This window comes from Trypanosoma conorhini (genome assembly GCF_003719485.1).
Source record: "Trypanosoma conorhini strain 025E chromosome Unknown Tco_14.4_contig_00500, whole genome shotgun sequence".
Lineage (NCBI taxonomy): Eukaryota > Euglenozoa > Kinetoplastea > Trypanosomatida > Trypanosomatidae > Trypanosoma > Trypanosoma conorhini.
In genome coordinates this window covers 1-14,019 of record NW_021704589.1, presented here as the reverse complement: position 1 = coordinate 14,019, position 14,019 = coordinate 1, and the positions used below count along the sequence as shown (strand labels likewise).

The following is a 14,019-nucleotide window of genomic DNA, read 5'->3' as shown; positions in this document are numbered from 1 at the left end:
GGGGGGGGTGGGGGGGACGAGGCGCCTTTCACTTTCTGCTTTCCCTCCCCCTCCTCCTCCTCCTCCTCCTCCTCCGTTCGTTTATTGTTTCGTTTGATGCTGCCGCGTGTGTCTTCCACCTGTCTGCGGCATTTGTCGTACTGCCCTTTTCTTGTGCGCGGCCGCGGGAGCGGGTGAGGGAGGGAGAGAGAGGGGAAGAGAGACCTTTGGTCGACGCACACATGAGCGCGCATTTTTCTGGGAAGGAGGAGGCCGTCCGTCGCACGAGTCTGTCGTACCTTCTCTCCCCCTGCCGCCCGCGGAGTGCGGGGGAGCAGAAGTTCGTGCGACACGCCGTCTTCCGAGCCGCGACGTTGATGGGCTTCCTTTTCTATTTTATCTACTGCAACCCCGAATACAGCTACACGTACTCTTATCTGAAGGAGAAGTACGGGGGCGGGGGTGGCGAGCCACTGATACCGAAGCTCCTAGAACTAAAGAAGAAAAACGCGTGATCATTGAAGTATGGGGCGAAGGACGCATGAGAGCCCTCAACTTGACGTTGTCTTTGCTTAATCGTAGGGATGAGTATATTATATATATACATATATATATGTGTGTGTGTGTGTATGTGTGTGTTATATATAATATACTATAAGAAAAGACAAGATAAAGTGTGTGTGTATATATATATACCTACGTTAGACTTCTTGGCTCTTTTCAGCAGAAACAAAAGGTGGTTGTGCTGCACCTGTTCAGTTGTTGTTGTTGTTGCTGTTGCTGCTTAGTTCTTGGTTTTTGCTGCCGCTGCCGCGGGGGCGTTGTTGTGTTTGCCCACATTCACATGCTGTCTTGGCGTCATTGTGGCGTGCTGCATGCGTGTTTCGCCTTTTTATTGGACTTCTCAATGCAGTGACAACAGGGCGAGCTGAAGTAGACGGAAAACGAAACGAGGCAAAACGAAAAACGAAAAAACGAAACACTTCTGGGCGAAGTAAAACGCCGGGGCGTGTCTTTATTTTATTTTATTGTGTTTTTATGCGTAAAGTGGTGTGATGTGCATTCTGGCGTTTGTGACGCAGCTGTCGCAGCGTTTTCCGCTTGTGCTGGTGAGCAACCGCGATGAGGTGCGCAGTCGCATGACGCGCCCGCTGGGGGTGAGCGCCTCAACGGGGCTCCTGTGGGCCGCGGACGGCGTGGCGGGCGGCTCCTGGCTGGGGCTGAACGTGCACGATGGGCGCTTTGCCACCCTGACGAACTGCAACCGCAGCCCAACGGCGCCGCTGCGCCTCGGCGACGACGCCGCCATCCCCGCCAGCTGGCGGGGGGCGATGCCGCTTGACGAGGTGGTGCGGCGGATGCGGGTGCGCTCCACGGCTGCCGAGGACGGCGGAACAAATGTGTCGCTGGAGTTCATCCCCCACATCTCGCGGGGCCACATCGTCCGCGACTTCCTGCGGGAGGGGAAGACGCCGGGGGATTTTCTGCCGCCGCAGTCGTCGCCGTCGCACTCCTTTTCCTCGGCGGAGATGGAGCTCATGCGGCTGCGGCCCTCGCTTGCCCCGCCCTACTTTGAAGGCTACAATCTGCTCACCGCGGAGAGCCTGTTTGACTCGCGGCAACTGCGCTTGCTGTACACGACGAACCGGTACGCTGCGGAGCACAAATCCCCCGCCCAACACGGCGTCGTCCATTGCCTGGCGAATAGTTACCTTGACAACTGGAAGGAGCCCAAGTCCGCGTTACTGCGAGAACGGTTTGAGGAGGCGGTGAGCAAATTCATCCCCATAGATGCAGCGCCGTACGACGCGGAGTACGTGGCGGACTCCCTCGTGTCTCATTGCCTCTGCCTTCAGCCTGAGTTTGACCTACAGAAGGAAATTATGGCGGGGAGTCGCTCTCCCGAGGTGCTTCGGGAGTATGAAGACGTACTACAAGCCTCCCTACCATACAACGGCTACAAGGGCGAGGAGGAGCTCAAAAAGCTCTACGGCGAAGGGCTGTGCCCCCCAGTGCACTTCCCGACGAAGTTCTACCGGGATATTGCTAATTATCATGAACGAAATATATTTTGCTCGCATTCCATGTACGGCACACGGACACAGACGGCTGTGGTGGTGGAAAAGCTGCGGGATGGGGACGGGACGATTGTCCATTTCTCGCAGCGCGAGTGTGACGTCGCCGGGGCGCACAAACCCTGGCGTCACTTCGCTGTCCCCTCACCATCGATGTGTTGAAGGCGACGCCGGCGGCGGCAGTATTTACTCACCTTTCCCATCCCCCTCCCTCCCTATCTCTATCTCTCTGTCTCCCTCTCTCTGTGTGTGGGTGTGGCTTGCTCCGGTAGGCATTTACTCTCGAAGGCAATTTCTTGTGTTTTTATTGTCGACATTTTTGTTTTGTTTTTGCTCTTCCTTTGATCCTTGTGGCTGCCGTTGCCGTGGTGCTTGCGTGGTGTTCCTGCATACTTGCGGTGCGGGGGCTTCTTCGACGCCTTTCAACTCCGCTTCTTCTTCTTCTTACTTGTTTTGTTGTGTTTGCGTTTGTCTTTTTCCCTCCCGCCAAGAGGAGGCGCAAAAGGCACAGGCGGGGCAAACAGTGAGAGGCAGAGGCAGAGGCAGAGGCAGCGGAGCCGCGGGACTGCAGGGATGTTCAGCGAGCCGGTGTATCTCTCGGTTGGGGATGAGTACGACAAGCCGCACCCCAAGCCGTCGCCGGGGAGGGACGTGGGGGGTGCCCGGAGCTTCGTCGTCCCGATGAAGCGCTCCCCGCACATCACCGACGCGGTGTTTCAGAAGCCGTTTATTTCCCTCGCCGTCGGGGACGAGTACGTCCCGGTCCCCCCCGGCGGCACCTTCCGCCAGCCGGCGGAGGGGATGAAGGGCGGGACGGTGGTGCCGGTGCCGTTTAAGCCGCCGAGCCGCCCCCACAAGCCCAACGGCAGCGGGACGTACTACGGCACCTTCAGCGAGGCCAGCCCGCCTAGGCACGAGGCGGAGCTGCCGCTGGTGGATATAAAGAAGGCCGGTAGCAACGCGGACGCCGCCTCGGCGTGGCCGAAGCGGAAAATCTACACGAACCCCGGCAAGAAGGGCACCTACGGCTACGCCGGCCTCACCATCGGCAAGGCGGGGGAGGTGCAGTACGTAGCCGACCCCGTCCCCAGCGCCGTCGTCCAACGCTCCGGCAGCCCGACCTCGCAGAAGCCATTTAAGGCGGCCGTGAAAAAGGGCGGATGCTTCGACGAAAGCGAGCATGGCTTCAGCACCGTGTACAGCATTAACAGGCCGTTGCCTCCAAAGAAGCCGCAAATGCCGCGCCCTTTGCCGGACATCAAGCCATGGAGACCCGCAGGTGCGCTTGTGAAGGAAATCACAAAACCACCCGAGTACCAGGAAGACCCGTATGACCTGAAAGAAAAGCGCATCCGCGAGGAGCGGCAGAAGGAGCAGAGCTATAAGCCATGGTGCCCGGCCGGCAATGATCCATACCGCTACATTTATAACTATCCCGTGCGCTTTGATCCCCCTCCCGTAGAATGACAAGGAACCAAATCTTGTGAGGAACGCAGAATACCTTGCAATGACGCCCAACCTTCATGTAACACATGTGTGTAGGTCTTGTGTTGTTGTTGCTGCTGCTGCTGCTGCTGTTTTTTGTTGTTGTTGTTTTACCCCCTCCGTGTGTTTGCTTGAGGGGTCGCCTCTCTTTTTATTGCTGGCCGGCACGGGGGGGGGGAAGAGAGAGAAGAAGCAGCCAATGAAATGGGGTAGGCACCTAAAGACACGAACACGAAACACGGAGGGTACAACGAAAACAACAGCAACAACAACAAAGAAAAAAAAAAGAAGAATGTCACTTTTCTTGCGGCAGCGCTACCAACGAATGGGCAACAGGGAGAGAAGGAGCGAAGGGGAGAGGTTTATGCGTATGCGACCTCCGTTGCTCTTGCCTTGGTGGTAGTTGTTGCTGTTTCATGTATTTTTCCTTCCTCATCGTCTTTTCTTCCGTGTTGCGTTCCGCTCGGCTGCTTTGGCGTGTTTTTTTGTTGTTGTTGTTGCTTTCATCACCGCGCTCTTCCTCGCCTTCTATTCCCGGCGCAGCTGCGAGGGAGACGCCCACGCCTGAAGAAACGACCGCGGCGTGTGTTGCGGGCGCGGAGGTGTGGGCGCCGCAGTGCAGTGGCGGCGAGCGGCAGGGAGAACGCGGAGGGAAGCGCACGAGCAGCACTAGAACATAAAAAAGAAAAAAACGCAAATGGGACTCACCTGGACGTGTCTTATTATGTATATCTGCTTCCCCCAGGGAGGAATGGTACCGCACCTTCACGCACGGAGTACTTCCTTTTCTCTTTGCGTACGTATGTAACTCAACGCCTTTTTTTTTTGCTGCTTTCCGCGGCCTCGCCGTGACGCTGCTGTTCTTGGGGTTGCCGCTGAGCCGTCATGTAGCGACTGTGCCTGCACGCATGCGGCTGCTCGCCCTCTGCGCGGTCTCGCCGTGAGGGGAGGAGGCGCCGCTTCAGCATGTTCGCCGCCGTTTGCCTCATCGCCTCCCTCGTCTTTCCTTCACTTTTGCTGTTGCTGTTGTTGTTGTTTTCTGCTCCTGCGCAGTTTGTTTTGATTTTGAAATTGGGCACGCGGTCTGAACCGGCGCGGAACAATGCCGTTTAGCAAGGCCTGGCGCAACGCGGTGTACCCCGACTTCCGAGACCAGGGCGCGTACATCAACTACAAGGCCAACAAGGACATCCTGCATCGCATGAAGGAGGACATCGCAAACCCGGCCACCCCCGATGAACTGTACAACGCGCTGCTGGAGCAGAAGTGCCGCGTGTATAAGTGGTGCGAAGGTAAGATCAAGGAGCTCCTGACGGTCGCGGAGGCCCTCATGGCCGCCTCCGACTACCTCTCCGAGGAGGAAACCGCCACCAACCTAAGCCTTGTGCTCAATACACTGGGCAGTGGAAGTATGAAGTGCCTGCCCCCCACTGAGGCGCGACTTGTGGCAGACGCCATCTCTCACGAGCTTCTGCGCTTTGTGGAGTGCTGCAACCTAAACACGGACACCATTGAGCACATTATTGGCCGCATGTACCGCTACGCCGTACTTGGGCCCACCGGGGATCGCTGGAACAACATCAAGACATTGTACGACTATCATGAGCTGTCTATTGATGAGATTTTCTACCTGCTTTCAAAGGTGTACGATCGTGTGACGGTGGCAGAAAACGTGCGCATCGGAAAACGTTCCGGGATTCCAGAAGGCACAGTTGGCTCGCAGGTCTTTGACCGTCGCTCGGTGAAGTACTGGGTGCATCTGCAGGACCTCCCCTTCGTCATTGCCCGCATTATTCCCCACCTACCCCACAGCACCTTTAAGGACACCTACAATATTTGCAGAGAGCGTAATATTCCCTTCACGCTAGGCTCCCCCGTCAGCAGCGTGTACTGGGACAACTACGAGTTCCTGCTGTACCACCGAAGGCTTGAAAGACTGGAAGGGGCAACCCTGATCCGCATGCGCTGGTACGGTGACCCGTTGGACCCGGACTGGAACAAGCTCACCCCCGCGGATAGTGTATTTATGGAGATTAAAGTGCACCACGAGGCCTGGAGCGGTGAGCGGAGTAATAAGCGACGGTTTGCACTCAAGGAGAAGGACGTGGACTCCTACGTGCACGGGGACTTGGATCTTAACCCGGCGCTACAAAAGCTGCGTGGCAAGCACGCCTCTGAAAGGGAAATACACAATTTCATGGACCTCTCCACAGAGATTGTTTCAAAGATTGACGCCTACGAGCTCAAACCTGTGATTCGCACGCAGTGTTGTCGAGCGGCCTTTCAGCGCGGAATCGACCAATCGATTCGTGTCAGCATCGACACAGACCTGCGCATGTCCGCGGAGGACTTTGGGTTGGGGCACCACTGGCGGTACAGCGGCATGGACGCGCCTGTGTCGCACTTTCCCTACGCGGTGGTGGAGATTAAACTGCAGTGCGCTGAAAACGAGCGTATCGCGCCCTGGATCGAGGAGCTGATGAGCTGCAGGTACATGGAGAGTGTGCCAAAATTTAGCAAGTATGCACACGGCATTGCATCCTTGTACGGCCACACCCCCTTCATCAAGATGGTGCCGTATTGGATGCATCAGCTGGACATCGACATCCGCGCCTCCACGAAGCCGGAGCAGAACCAGTGGGACCCCACCCTCGGCCTCGCCTCCGGCTGCTGGGAGCGCACGATGGATCGCGCCATCTTTGGCGTTGGGAGCGCGCAGACGCAAACGGTGGGGGCCTCCGAGGCGCGGTTTCTTCCACGCACCGACTATACCCGTATCTACCAAAAGGTGTTGTGCGGCCTCCGCGGCGAGGGCGCTGCTCCGCCTGCGGTTGCTGAAAACGACATCGCCGCCGCTGTCGCTGCCGAGGGAGGGCGCACCGCGGGGAATAGTGGAAGCCGTCAATTACAACTGCAGCCGCCGTTGCCTGCGCACACGCTTCAGTACGATGTGGATAGACGGCACAAAGCCTACACCGCGTTTCACCTCTACCCCTACGCCGAGCACGGCGTGGAGTCGCTGTGTTTCTCCCCAGCGCTTGAAAAGAATGCCGCGGCGGAGGTCTCCTATGGCCGCATCCCGTGGCAGACAGGCAAGCGGATTCGCGTACCACAGAAATACGACCCCAAGACACTGCTCACCTCGGAGCGGTACATGGTGAAGTGGGCGGAGCATGCTACACGCCTGGGTCTGGTGGGGTTGGCTGTGATTCAATTTGGCAATAGCATGGCGCTTCCCGGCGACGTTTCACACCTGAGTTCGTTTTGGCGGGCGCACTTTCACATTGTTTTGGGCACCTCGCTGGTCGCGGTCGCCTTGTTTACTTTGGCGTACGCGTATGTAACGTTTAAGGCGCGGGCGCGGCGCGTGTACGCGCGAAAGAAGATTCGCTACGACGACAAGTTAGGGCCGAGTGTGCTGACGCTGCTTTTGGCCTTCGGAATCTGCGTCACGGCGATGATGCACATCATGGCACGCTACGGCCCCATGCTAACCGGCAACGACGACTTTTGAGAGTGAATTTCGGGGAAAATACGCGTAAATATATATATATATATATATATATATATGTACGCATGTGTGAGTGTGTATGTATTGTAGCAAGCAGGAAGAAGGAGTAAAGAGAAGTGGAGGAGTGCAGGGAAAGTTGGGGGCTAAACGAGGGAATGAGTAAAGAAGAAGGAAGAGCTCCTGAGGCACGCCAACGACGAAGGAAGAAGAAAAAAAATGGGAATTCCTCTGGGGGGAGGTCGCGCACATAGTCTATGAATGTCGGTTTAATTCACGAAACGTTCGTGACGCCGCATGCGTGCGTCTTGGCGAGCTTTTGTTTTTATTTCCCCTTCTCTGTCTTCTGGAAGCACGTGGGCGAGGGGTGTGTGCGGGCAGGCAAGAATAAATACATGGGTGGTTGTTTGCTTCACCGCCTACCTTGTTCCTTTGCCCCACAACTTAATGTTTCTTTCCGACGATGCCGCGTCGGGTGAGGGGAGGAGTGGGGCAGCGTGGGTGCAGTGCCCTCGCCGCCGCCCGGCCGTCAGCACCCTCCACGCAGAGGGACTGCCGGCGGTTGTGCGGGGCGGGGAGGGGCCCCGACGAGATCCCGGCTACCACGCAGCCTCTTTTGGGCTGATTTGTTTATTTATGAGTGTGTGTGTGTGTGCGTGTAGGGGAGGTTGAGCACAATGAAGCGGGCTCTGGACTTGCTCTGTATATCTCTCTCTTTGTGGGAGCAGGGGAAGCAAGGCCGCAGCCAGGCGCACAACTGGCACCGCGGCTCCTCGCTTGTTTTCATGCAAGTCGTTTTATTTTGATGCCTGTTGCGTCATGGATGCGGTGGAGTTTTCCAACGAGCGAGCGAGGGCGAGAGGGAGTAGGGTGCGGAAGTCGCTGACCTGCATGCCGGCGGAATGAGAACGGAGGGAAATAACACAGCGGGATAAGAAAGACAGTTCAACTGTCATCGTGACATTTCACTGTTAAGTATAAATGTGAACTGTTGCGACTCTCGTCGTTGTTGCGTTTGTTTGTTGCTTCTTGTTTTCATTGACTGCCTTCTCGCTGGCGAAGAGGTTTTGCCTCCATTGTTTTTTTTTTTTTTTTCCTATTTAGCCTTCTTGTGGCTCCTTAATGGTCCCTTCCCCCGATGCCTTCCGCGCGTGCCTCATTGCAGCTGGCCCACTCTTCGGTTCTGCGGCGCACACAGACGGGTGGGTCCACCGCATGCACGGATGTCGTCTGTCTTTCCCTCTCCCTGATTCATTTCCTGCCTCGTCTTTCTTCTTCTTCTCTGTGCCTTTTATTTTCCCTTGCCGTTGTTCTTTATGTGTGGATGTTGTTTGTTTGTTTGTTTGTTTTGTAGTTTATTTTGGAGTCTTTGTCATCTACGTTGGTTGCTTGAGTGCAGGGCAATTCACCTGGTCGTCGAAGGTGGGTGCGAGGGTCATTGACGGGGGATATTCTCTGCTTGCTTGCTTGCTCTCGCTCTCTCGCTCTCTCGCTCTCTCGCACACAGTCTCCGTGTGGGTGTGTGGGTGGGTGGGTGTCGGTGCGGATTGCCTTCGCGGCACGGGCGCAGCAGCAGCAGCAGCAGCAGCAGGCGGGCTTGTGGTGGTGGGGGTTTAGTGGTGCAGCATGCTGCGCTTCAGTTGGGGGCGTTTGTGCAGCAGCACACTCGGCGCCGCCTCGCCGCTGGCGCCGGATGTGGCGGCGGTGGCCAAGGCGCAATCCGCGCAGCTGGACGACCTCTCGCCGCGAAAGATTGTGTCTATTCTGGACACGTACATCGTTGGACAGTCGGACGGCAAGCGGGCGGTGGCCATCTCGCTGCGTAACCGCTGGCGCCGCCGCCAAGTGAAGGACCGGGACCTGCGGCGTGACATTCTGCCGAAGAACATTCTGCTCGTCGGCCCCACCGGGGTGGGGAAGACGGAGATCTCGCGGCGCATGGCCCGCATCACCGACGCCCCGTTCGTCAAGGTGGAGGCGACGAAGTACACTGAGGTGGGCTTCAAGGGGAAGGACGTGGAGACGATCATCGAGGACCTCTACGTGAACGCCAAGACGAAGGCGAAGCGCCGCCTGGAGGCGGAGCGGGCGGAGGAGGCGCTCGCCATGGCGCTCGACGCGGTGTACGGCAGCTGGGCGACGCGCCGCCGCGCCAGCGGGAGGGCGAGCGACGAGGCCGAGGACGGCCGCCGCGCCCCCCCCACCGACGTCACGCTGGAGGAGTTCAAGGCGAAGTACAAGACGGAGTTCAAGGACGACCCCGTGACGGTCGACGTCACCCCGCCGCCGCCGAAGACCACTCGCCAGGGCTGGAGCAGGGCGGACCTGGAGCTCGCCGGCCTCTTCGGCTCCGCCCCCGAGATGCGGCTGAAGACGCGGGTGACGAAGCGGGTGGAGGAGGCCGTCCCGCTGGTGATGCAGGACATGTTAGACCGTCTCCTGGACGAGACGCAGGTCAGCACCCTGGCCCGCACTCTGGCCGAGGACGACGGCGTCGTGTTTATTGACGAGATTGACAAGGTGGTGACGGATGCCTCGAACAACGACGCCGATGTGAGTTCCACCGGCGTCCAGCAGGACTTGCTGCCGCTGATTGAGGGCTCCGATGTGACGCTGAAGGACGGCACCCAAATTAGCACCGACAACATTCTCTTCATCTGCTCGGGGGCGTTTCACCTGGCGAAGACCTCCGACATGATCGCGGAGCTGCAGGGTCGGCTGCCGGTGCGGGTGGAGCTGCAGGCGCTGAAGGAGGAGGACATGCGCCGCATTCTTAGCGAGCCCAAGTACAATTTGCTGCTGCAGCAGAAGGAGCTGATGAAGACGGAGGACGTGGACATTGAGTTTACGGAGGACGCCATCGACGAGCTTGCCCGCGTCGTGACGACCGTGAACGCGAACGGGCAAAACATCGGGGCACGCCGTCTACACACCGTGATCGAGCGCGTGATGGACGAGTACAGCTTCAACTGCCAGGACTACGAAGGAAAGAAGGTGGTCCTTGACGCCAAGGCGGTAAAGGACTCCACAGCTGCGCTGCACAAGAACATCGATCTCGCCAAGTACCTTCTCTGATCCCCCAGGCAGGCAGGCAGGCAGGCGGGCGGGCGTGTTTGCGTGTCCAGGCGAGGAAGGAAGAGAGTGGCAGATACAGAGAGAGAAAGAGAGAGAAAGTGAAACCGAAAAGAAAAAAAAAAAAGAAATAAAAATAGACGAAGAGACGGAAATGATGCACGGAAGGAGCAGTGGGGAGGGGAGGAAAAAAACTGAACGGGCAAACGGAAAAAAAAACAAACCAACAAACAAAGGGGTATATGTCGGCGTGTGTGTTGAAAACAGAGTCGCATGTGTGCAATTTGGGTTGCGTCGCCTCCCCTGTCCCTTCTCCTTTTGCATGCAGGTTTGCTTAGTTTTGTTTGGCATCTTCCTCTCTTTCTTTCTTTTTGCCGTGCGTGCGTGCGTGTGTGTTGTAATGCTGGACGTTGTGGTTCTGCGGCCGGACGGCGGCTTCTGCAGGGATCGTCAACGGGTCTCTCTCACGCCCTGTCTCTCTCTGTCTGTGCCTCCATCTCCCCCCTCCCCCTGGCCACTGTCACGCGTAGGTGAACTCTGCGCCGCCGCGCGCAGGTATCAGATGTCAGCTAGTGCATCGCCAACAAAAGAAGGGGAAGGAGGGCGAGGGAAGAGGCGGGAGGGGGCGAAGGAGAAGGAGGAGGGGGAGGGGGTGGAGATGCGCTCCCTCGCTGCACGAGGCGCTCCGGCGCCGCCGCGACGGGCGGTGGCCCCCTGCATCGTCTGCCCCCTGTTGAACCTGGGCAACACGTGCTACTTCAACACCGGGGTGCAACTGCTTGCGAACTGCAACTCCTTTGTCTACGGCCTGCGGAACTCCCCGTTCCGGCACCCCTCGCTCGGCCCCCGCGCCCTGAAGCTTTGCTGCAGCGGGGGAAGGGCGTCGCAGACCCTCTTCCAGGCCTTTGCGCAGCTGCTGTACGACATGGAGTTTGTGCAGCTGCGGGGCCACGAGGCCCTCTCGCCGCTGAAGGCGCTCGACTGCCTGGCGGCCGTGCACTCCGCCTTTGAGGGATACGGCGAGCAGGACTGCTCGGAGATGGTTAGTGTCGTCGTCGCCAACCTCTCCGAGGAGGGGCGACAAAGGGTTGAGTTGGAGGCGCTGCTGCGCTCCTTCGAGGAGGACACCGCGGCGCTTGCGGCGCCGGACGCCGTGGACCGCGACTGCGCCTCGCACTCGCCGCCGATCGTCGGCGTGGATGCGCGTTCGGTGACGCAGGAGGACGCCGTGGGGGTGCTCGTCGGCGGCGAGGCGCGTAGTATGTTCAGCTCCACCGACGTGGTGAAGGGCGACAATCTCCCGCTGCCGCCACCGTTCCCCTGCTCCGCGCAGTCCCCCAGCCCGTTTTTCCCTTTCCCCGGTGATTGGTGGACGTACAACACGCTTCGCCTCATGCAGGCGGTAAACCACGACAATGAGCAGCTGGAACGCAAGGCGAAGGCCAGAAGGAATGAGCCCTACCGCAATACATTTCGCCCACCAATGCTGCACTACAACGGTGTAACGGATTGTTTTACCGGCTACTTGTTGTCGGAGGTTCGGTGTCACAACTGCGGTAGCACGTCCCGCATCGTGGAGGAGTTTTCCTCCCTCGCCATTGATGTTGCCTCCTATAGCCAGCGCAAGCAGTATGCCCAGAGATACCCGGAGGTGCAGCGTGCGGCCGGGGGCAGGGCCTCGGCCCAGCCGAAGAGCCGCTGGCGCTTCCAGTGGTGGAATCCGATTACGTGGTTTCTCCTATTGAAGCACTCCGCGCTTAGCCTTCTGCGCTGGTTCACGCGGCGCATTGAGTACCCCCTCACCTTGAAGGAGTGCCTTGACATCCACTTCGACCCCGTCCTCCTGAAGGGAAACAACAAGTATCTCTGCGACTCGTGTAACACCTTGTCGGAGGCGACCAAGCGAGACTCGCTCCTCACGCTCCCCGAGTATCTAGTGCTGCAGATGAAGCGCTTTGAACATGGGATTTGCTTCAACAAGAAGAAGACAGATACTGTGGAGTTTCCCGTCTCATGGGAAATCGGCGCTGCCGCGAACGCGGATGTGCTGGAGCTCAGTGATTACATGCACGACAGCGTCTCTTGCTCCGCGACGTCCTCCGCGCGGTTTCAGTCATTCCTCGGCACCGACACCGGCACCTCTGCGACGGAGGCGGCGACGACGACGACGACGACGACGAATCCGGGGCAGACGCAGCGCACAATGAGCTCAAACACGGAGGGCGTGGAGGGAGACGCGCCGGGGATGCAGTCCCCCGTCCACACCTACACCCTGGAGGGTGTCGTGGACCACCGCGGCTCCATCATGGGCGGGCACTACATAGCCTACGCCCACAAAACGAAGGAGCGGCCCGTGTGGCTGCGCATAAACGACGATGAAATGGACATCGTGGACGTCGGCGAGGTGGCGGACGCCAATGAGTACCTCCTGCTCTACAAGAAGCAGCCTCTCACCCCGCGCCCGCAGGCCGTGCTGAGTCTCCGTCAGAAGGCGCAGTCCCTCCTCGCGATACCGCCCGCCGAGGGGGAACTACCGCCGTGCGGCGAAGCAACGGCCCGCGCGAAGGACACGGGGCGGACAGACGCGGACGAGGTGGTGTACATCTCCCGCCCCTGGCTCCAGCGGATGGCGTTCATGGAGGAGCCGGGGCCGATTCTCAACCGCCTCTGCTACGGCACCGGGGACCGCGAGGACCACGCGGCCGCCCTGCAGCAGCAGGAGCCTGCGTCCGAGGGCCGACGGGGCCGAAGTGCGGGTAGCTTTCCCGTTGGGTGGTTTTACGTCCCGTTGCGGCGCGAGGAGTACGACGCATTTTACAAAATGTACGGAGGCAACCGCGCGGTGGGGCGGGAGGAGTACGAGGCGCTGTACGAAGCGCAGCGCAAAGTAGTATAGGAAAACAGCAGCAGCAGCCGCACCAAGATGCAACACACACTGCATGTATCTGCGCACACAAGCATGCTTACGGACGCCCAGCAACGCTAAAAGAGCCGCTGACGCCCACATACAAGAAGTGAACTGGAAAAAAAAAAGGAACACATATACACATGGCAAGTAGCGAATTGAATAGACAAAATCAAACAAACTAAACAAATATTGGGTGTTACTGCAACTGTGTTCTTTTTTTTTTATACTTCTTTCCTCGGCATCCAAAGTGGCGCTAGCTACGGCGGGGGTGCTAAGGCTGGACACTGTGAAGAAATTGAACAGCCAGCAGGGACGTCGACGGTTCCTTTTTCTTTTTGTTTTTGTTTTTGTTTTTGTTTTTTTTTGTTTTTGTTTTCCTTCTTTTAAAGAGCTTGGTAAGGGCAAAAAGATGAGCGAAAAGTGGCAGCGTTGGATGCCAAAGTTGGCTGAGGGTGATGCCCTTCACATGCACCGCACTGTGCATACACGCTTGCGCTTCTCTGCATCGAATGGCCGAAAGTTCCTGCAGAAAACTGACGGTACTTCCGTCAGACTTTCCTCTCATTTGTTAAATGTGCGTGGGTGACGATGCTGCCGATAGACGTTGTTTTTGTCCTTCATGCTCCGGTGAGTGAAGCGCGCGGCGGGCGGTGTTTTTCCCTCCGCGAGCTTCGCTGTGGCGGGAGTGCCCGCTGTGGGCCGGAGGAGTCTATCCGCCTTGCACATTTTTCCTTCGTCTTTTTGATTTTGTTGCTGCTTGCCCTCCGGCTCTCTGTCGTCTGCCGCAGCCGGTGTTGCGTTTACTACCGCGTCAACGCAAACTGCGGCAGCGTACACGCAGAAGGTGAGAGACATAAAACGCGCACACACACACACACACACACACACACACACACACACACACACACACACACACACACACACACACGACGAGGAGGAGACGACGGAACGGACGAACGACGCCGACGACGACGACGTACCGTAACCAAACC

At 58.1% G+C, this 14,019-nt stretch overlaps 5 protein-coding genes across 5 annotated transcripts, besides 25 other annotated features; all 5 read left to right on the top strand.

Annotated features, from left to right (window-relative positions):
* Positions 1-43: 43 nt before the first annotated feature.
* Positions 44-75: a microsatellite.
* An 82-nt stretch (positions 76-157) lies between these two features.
* Positions 158-203: a microsatellite.
* A 365-nt stretch (positions 204-568) lies between these two features.
* Positions 569-674: a microsatellite.
* A 63-nt stretch (positions 675-737) lies between these two features.
* Positions 738-783: a microsatellite.
* Positions 784-916: 133 nt separating this feature from the next.
* Positions 917-962: a microsatellite.
* Positions 963-1,034: 72 nt separating this feature from the next.
* Tco025E_06942 (uncharacterized protein) lies at positions 1,035-2,216 on the top strand (the record flags this gene model as incomplete). The annotated part of the gene is made up of 1 exon (XM_029373809.1): positions 1,035-2,216. One exon carries the CDS (start codon positions 1,035-1,037, stop codon positions 2,214-2,216), a length of 1,182 nt encoding a protein of 393 aa, XP_029226083.1.
* Positions 2,217-2,261: 45 nt separating this feature from the next.
* Positions 2,262-2,299: a sequence feature (GA-rich).
* A 281-nt stretch (positions 2,300-2,580) lies between these two features.
* Positions 2,581-2,606: a microsatellite.
* Positions 2,607-2,627: 21 nt separating this feature from the next.
* Tco025E_06941 (uncharacterized protein) lies at positions 2,628-3,521 on the top strand (the record flags this gene model as incomplete). The annotated part of the gene is made up of 1 exon (XM_029373808.1): positions 2,628-3,521. One exon carries the CDS (start codon positions 2,628-2,630, stop codon positions 3,519-3,521), a length of 894 nt encoding a protein of 297 aa, XP_029226082.1.
* Positions 3,522-3,587: 66 nt separating this feature from the next.
* Positions 3,588-3,649: a microsatellite.
* A 137-nt stretch (positions 3,650-3,786) lies between these two features.
* Positions 3,787-3,832: a microsatellite.
* Positions 3,833-4,017: 185 nt separating this feature from the next.
* Positions 4,018-4,039: a microsatellite.
* Positions 4,040-4,553: 514 nt separating this feature from the next.
* Positions 4,554-4,576: a microsatellite.
* A 65-nt stretch (positions 4,577-4,641) lies between these two features.
* Tco025E_06940 (polyphosphate synthetase Protein) lies at positions 4,642-7,053 on the top strand (the record flags this gene model as incomplete). The annotated part of the gene is made up of 1 exon (XM_029373807.1): positions 4,642-7,053. One exon carries the CDS (start codon positions 4,642-4,644, stop codon positions 7,051-7,053), a length of 2,412 nt encoding a protein of 803 aa, XP_029226081.1.
* Positions 7,054-7,081: 28 nt separating this feature from the next.
* Positions 7,082-7,109: a microsatellite.
* A 575-nt stretch (positions 7,110-7,684) lies between these two features.
* Positions 7,685-7,707: a microsatellite.
* Positions 7,708-8,123: 416 nt separating this feature from the next.
* Positions 8,124-8,142: a microsatellite.
* A 212-nt stretch (positions 8,143-8,354) lies between these two features.
* Positions 8,355-8,408: a sequence feature (A-rich).
* A 109-nt stretch (positions 8,409-8,517) lies between these two features.
* Positions 8,518-8,546: a microsatellite.
* A 15-nt stretch (positions 8,547-8,561) lies between these two features.
* Positions 8,562-8,584: a microsatellite.
* Positions 8,585-8,613: 29 nt separating this feature from the next.
* Positions 8,614-8,638: a microsatellite.
* A 35-nt stretch (positions 8,639-8,673) lies between these two features.
* Positions 8,674-10,122, top strand: Tco025E_06939 (heat shock protein; the record flags this gene model as incomplete). The annotated part of the gene is made up of 1 exon (XM_029373806.1): positions 8,674-10,122. One exon carries the CDS (start codon positions 8,674-8,676, stop codon positions 10,120-10,122), a length of 1,449 nt encoding a protein of 482 aa, XP_029226080.1.
* A 5-nt stretch (positions 10,123-10,127) lies between these two features.
* Positions 10,128-10,156: a microsatellite.
* A 27-nt stretch (positions 10,157-10,183) lies between these two features.
* Positions 10,184-10,224: a microsatellite.
* Positions 10,225-10,229: 5 nt separating this feature from the next.
* Positions 10,230-10,256: a microsatellite.
* A 66-nt stretch (positions 10,257-10,322) lies between these two features.
* Positions 10,323-10,354: a microsatellite.
* Positions 10,355-10,519: 165 nt separating this feature from the next.
* On the top strand, positions 10,520-13,015 carry Tco025E_06938 (putative ubiqitin hydrolase; the record flags this gene model as incomplete). Its single annotated transcript, XM_029373805.1, has 1 exon — positions 10,520-13,015. One exon carries the CDS (start codon positions 10,520-10,522, stop codon positions 13,013-13,015), a length of 2,496 nt encoding a protein of 831 aa, XP_029226079.1.
* A 338-nt stretch (positions 13,016-13,353) lies between these two features.
* Positions 13,354-13,412: a microsatellite.
* A 478-nt stretch (positions 13,413-13,890) lies between these two features.
* Positions 13,891-13,955: a microsatellite.
* Positions 13,956-14,004: a microsatellite.
* Positions 14,005-14,019: the final 15 nt, after the last annotated feature.